This window comes from Austrofundulus limnaeus, unplaced genomic scaffold, assembly GCF_001266775.1.
Source record: "Austrofundulus limnaeus strain Quisiro unplaced genomic scaffold, Austrofundulus_limnaeus-1.0 Scaffold1143, whole genome shotgun sequence".
In the NCBI taxonomy this organism is placed as follows: domain Eukaryota; kingdom Metazoa; phylum Chordata; class Actinopteri; order Cyprinodontiformes; family Rivulidae; genus Austrofundulus; species Austrofundulus limnaeus.
Genome location: NW_013953545.1, coordinates 6,281 through 10,647, shown reverse-complemented (window position 1 = coordinate 10,647; position 4,367 = coordinate 6,281). Strand labels below are relative to the sequence as shown.

At 39.4% G+C, this 4,367-nt stretch overlaps 1 protein-coding gene across 1 annotated transcript in view; it reads left to right on the top strand.

Annotated features, from left to right (window-relative positions):
* Positions 1-4,367, top strand: part of LOC106534322 (zonadhesin) — a gene marked incomplete at its 3' end in the record, with an annotated part of 15,681 nt that extends 11,314 nt beyond the window's left edge. The window contains 1 exon segment of the mRNA XM_014030922.1: positions 3,684-4,367. Within this exon segment, the coding sequence (XP_013886376.1) occupies positions 3,684-4,367 (684 nt within the window).

Below are 4,367 nucleotides of genomic sequence, written 5' to 3'. Positions count from 1 at the left end.
GATCATTATGTTTTTATGATCGTTGAAAACCCAAATCGTAATCAAGATAAAAAACTTATTAATCACCCAGCCCTAACGTGAAGTCTGTAATTTTGACACAATTTGGAACAGATTTTATTTAGAGCAAATCTTTCCCACTAAACTGATCATGTGACCAGGACAGAAGGGWKTCCAGGGGATTAATCATTATCGGCCAAATACCACAATTAATCATGATTATATATTTTGCCAATATTGCCCAACCCTAATACTGTTTATATTTGCCCTTTATGATATTTACATTATGAACATTGCTAGAAATGACCTAATTTGAGCCTTGGAACATGATTCTGTCATGACTGTTTTTGTCAATTTCCTGCACAGTTTCTTATTTTTTTATTGCCTTGCACAGTATATTTTAAATTATTGTTATTCTATTATTATTACAATTATTGATATTGCTGCATAGCAATATATTATTGTGAATTGATGTATCTGCTGCTGCTGTTACCTGAATTTCTCCACTGCAGGACAATAAATACTGTTTTTTCTATTCTCTGTTCTACTTTTGCATTGGATTTTGTGAAGTTTTACTCGTTTTTAGGATACAAGATGCTTCCTACAAAACCAGAATGTGAATYTTTTCCTAAAATTTCATAGCGATACCTTGAAAACTGAGGAAGTTATGAGGAACAGTTGAGAACAAGAAGGTGAAATAAAAAGGCTCCACTGGTTCTATGAGCTGATTTCACCGAAATAACTTCCTTCATACTTCAGATAATTTGTTATTTTGTAGGTTTGTAATGTTCCTTTTGAATCTGCAGTCAGATTTAATATTATTGAGGGATAAAAATGTATCACATCCTTACTGTAAGGCTGTGGCAGCTGGAGAGTGTAGCCAAACAGCTTAAACATCTTAACTGATGTTTTTATCTCTCTAAACAAACACTGACAGTGTTTGACTGATTCTCCTCTGCTGCTGCAGAAATAAACACTTTTCACTCAGCGTTAGGTCAGCCTCCTCACCTGCTGTGTAAGGATGAATGTGTGGTTTCCAGCGGATCTCCAGCAGTCTGCGCTGACTGTCGATCACCTCCTCGTACTGGACGATGGTTTTTTCAAACTCTGTGAATATTTCTTCAGCAGCAGCAGTTAGTCTCTCGCTGATAAACTCTCTCAGAGACTGAACTGAAGACATTGTTACTGCACACACTCAAACATTCACCTCACNTTCTTCAGCAGCAGCAGTTAGTCTCTCGCTGATAAACTCTCTCAGAGACTGAACTGAAGACATTGTTACTGCACACACTCAAACATTCACCTCACCCGCTTCAAAACGACCCAGAAACCGCGATCTGCGGGAGCTAACTATGCTAACGGAGTTAGCAGGTCTCCTACTTCCGGTGGTGTCACACTGAGAAGCTCCGACTTCCGCTTTAATTAGAACTGAAATAAAACCCAACATTTTCTCAAAAACTTTATTAAACAAGATGTTTACAAAAATAAACAAAAACCTATTAAAACACAAAAACAAACAGAAAAATATTAGTTAAAGAACATTAAGAACCTTTTAAGTCCAACATTGTCCAGGAAGAAAGATGTAATAAATAAATAAAAAAGCGGGGTTAGGGGTTGATGTACACTTAAGGAACATATGACATAAAAAAAGAGATTTGTGTCTGAATAATAAGATTTAAAATTGGTTTATTAAATGTTTTGTGTTGGCATTAAACGGACCACCGTTGTGTAGCTGTTCTACTTAATTTCATCTTAAAAGTTTGTCGCCACTGTAGCCTCTAAATAAAACTTGTTCCTGATTCTGCAACAACTCCTTCTTTATTTCAATTTCTGAGAAACTAAATATTATTAAACTACTTCCTTCAAAGCATGGCTCTTTTTGAGGAGCTGTCACAATATAACCCAACATGTCCCTCTGTGGTCCTGTTTTTAAGACCACGTGATCCATAATGACACATTAAGTTAGACTTATACCAAGTCAGAATGACCTCCTGATGTTAGAAGATAATTTAATTATTGCTGTAAAGGTTTGGGAACAGTTTTACTTTTGATCAAATTAACTCATAAATAAAAGCAAATGCATCACATTCATTTTTTTATTCCCAATAAATAAAAAATACAACAATCAGGTTTTTGACATTGTTTAGCTGTAAAAATCTACCAGTTACTGAATTTCTAGATTTAGTTTCTGTGATCCAGATTCAGACGTTTCTTGTTTGTTTTWAACTAATTTAATGGATGTTTGTTCTGTAGATTCTATAAAACAACAGAAACTTCAGCACCAGGTATTTATTTAGTCATTCTCTAAACCCCAGAAAGAAAAAAAAACCTAGAACTGCTAAACAAGAATAAAGTTTCTTTGGTGCTAAATAAAAGTAAAAAATTAAAATAAAATACAACTCAGCATTTAACAGAACTCAGACATAACATAAAACTTATAATTCTTACTCCTGCTTCACTCYAAATATATAAAGTTAGTTTGAACACATGAATCTGTTGACTGCTGTCCTGCACGTTTTACTGGTTTCCTGTTTCAATACATCTGACCCAATGACTGAATCGCCTCCTCAGGTTCTGCAGAACCCAGTTAATCACCTGTTTGTTCTCGTCAGGTAAGTTGGAGCAGAGRAACCTCTGGAACATGTAGAACAGTGGTTTTCCAGGCCTGGACAGCTCGGATGCATCCTACTGATAACTACATTACCCACAATGCTCCAGTCTTTAAAAATCTACATTTTTATAAAAGTATTCATGAATTCAGTTGTAATTAGTTATTTTAATGTTGTTTTACTTTGCAGACAAGCCTCTCTCTGCTGTTTTACATTTACAGACTTTAACTTCTCAACTCTGAGTTTCATCAAAGCAAAAGTCTGAGAGTTTCTAAGATCTGTGAGTCCTCATGTGTCGGCTCAAATTAGACTTTTGGGAGAAACCCCTTCCACAGGTCTGACAGGAGTAAGGTCTCTCCCCTGTGTGAGTTCTTTTGTGTTTGTTTAAAACCACTCTGGTGATGAAGCCGTTTCCACACGTCTCACAGAAGAACGGCTTCACGCCGGCGTGAGACCTGCTGTGGATTATCAGGTTTCCTGTCTGAGAGAAACGTTTTCCACAAGTTTGACACAGAAATGGTTTCTCTCCCGTGTGAGTCCTCATGTGGGACATTAGTGTTTTTCTTTCGCTGAAACATTTCTTACAGGTCTGACATGGAAACGGCCGCTCACCTGTGTGAGTCCTCGTGTGGATTTTTAATGTTTTTCTGTAACCGTAAGTTTTCCCACAGGTCTGACAGGAGAAGGATCTCCTTCCTGTAGGAGAGGCTGTGTCTGTCTTTACTTCTGAAGTGTCCAAACTCTCTCTCTGACAGCTGGTGTCATGTGAACCTTTATGGGTTTGTTTAGGTTTTTTATTGCTGTTGCATCCTGTACCTTGTCTCCAGCCAGCCTCCTGATCCTGGTTCTTGGCTCCAGGAGGGTTCTGACCAAAACTAGGATCCATGTTTGGTTCTGGTTTCATGTAGCCTCTTTCAGGATCCAACATAAACTTATCAGTCTGCTGCTGTTTATCCTGTCGGACACAAAGTTCTTTTTCTTTGTTGACATGTGGACGCTCTGGTTCCTTCTGAGGACATCTTGGTTTCTTCTGAGGACGTTCTGTTTCCTCCTGAGGACGTTCTGGTTCCTTCATAGGACGTTTTGGTTCCTTCAGAGGATGTTCTGGTTCCTTCAGAGGATGTTCTGGTTCCTCCTGAGGACATTTTGGTTCCCTCTGAGGATGTCTTGGTTCCTTCAGAGGATGTCTTGGTTCCTTCAGAGGACGTCTTGGTTCCTTCAGAGGACGTCTTGGTTCCTTCAGAGGACATTTTGGTTCCTTCTGAGGACATCTTGGTTCCTTCAGAGGACGTCTTGGTTCCTTCAGAGGACATTTTGGTTCCTTCAGAGGACGTCTTGGTTCCTTCAGAGGACGTCTTGGTTCCTTCAGAGGACATTTTGGTTCCTTCAGAGGACGTCTTGGTTCCATCTGAGGACGTCTTGGTTCCTCCTGAGGACGTTCTGGTTCCTCCTGAGGACGTTCTGTTTCCTCCTGAGGACATTTTGGTTCCTTCAGAGGACATTTTGGTTCCTTCAGAGGACATTTTGGTTCCTTCTGAGGACGTCTTGGTTCCTTCTGAGGACATCTTGGTTCCTCCTGAGGACGTTCTGGTTCCTCCTGAGGACGTTCTGTTTCCTCCTGAGGACATTTTGGTTCCTTCAGAGGACATTTTGGTTCCTTCAGAGGACATTTTGGTTCCTCCTGAGGACGTCTTGGTTCCTTCTGAGGACATCTTGGTTCCTCCTGAGGACGTTCTGTTTCCTCCTGAGGACGTTCTGGTT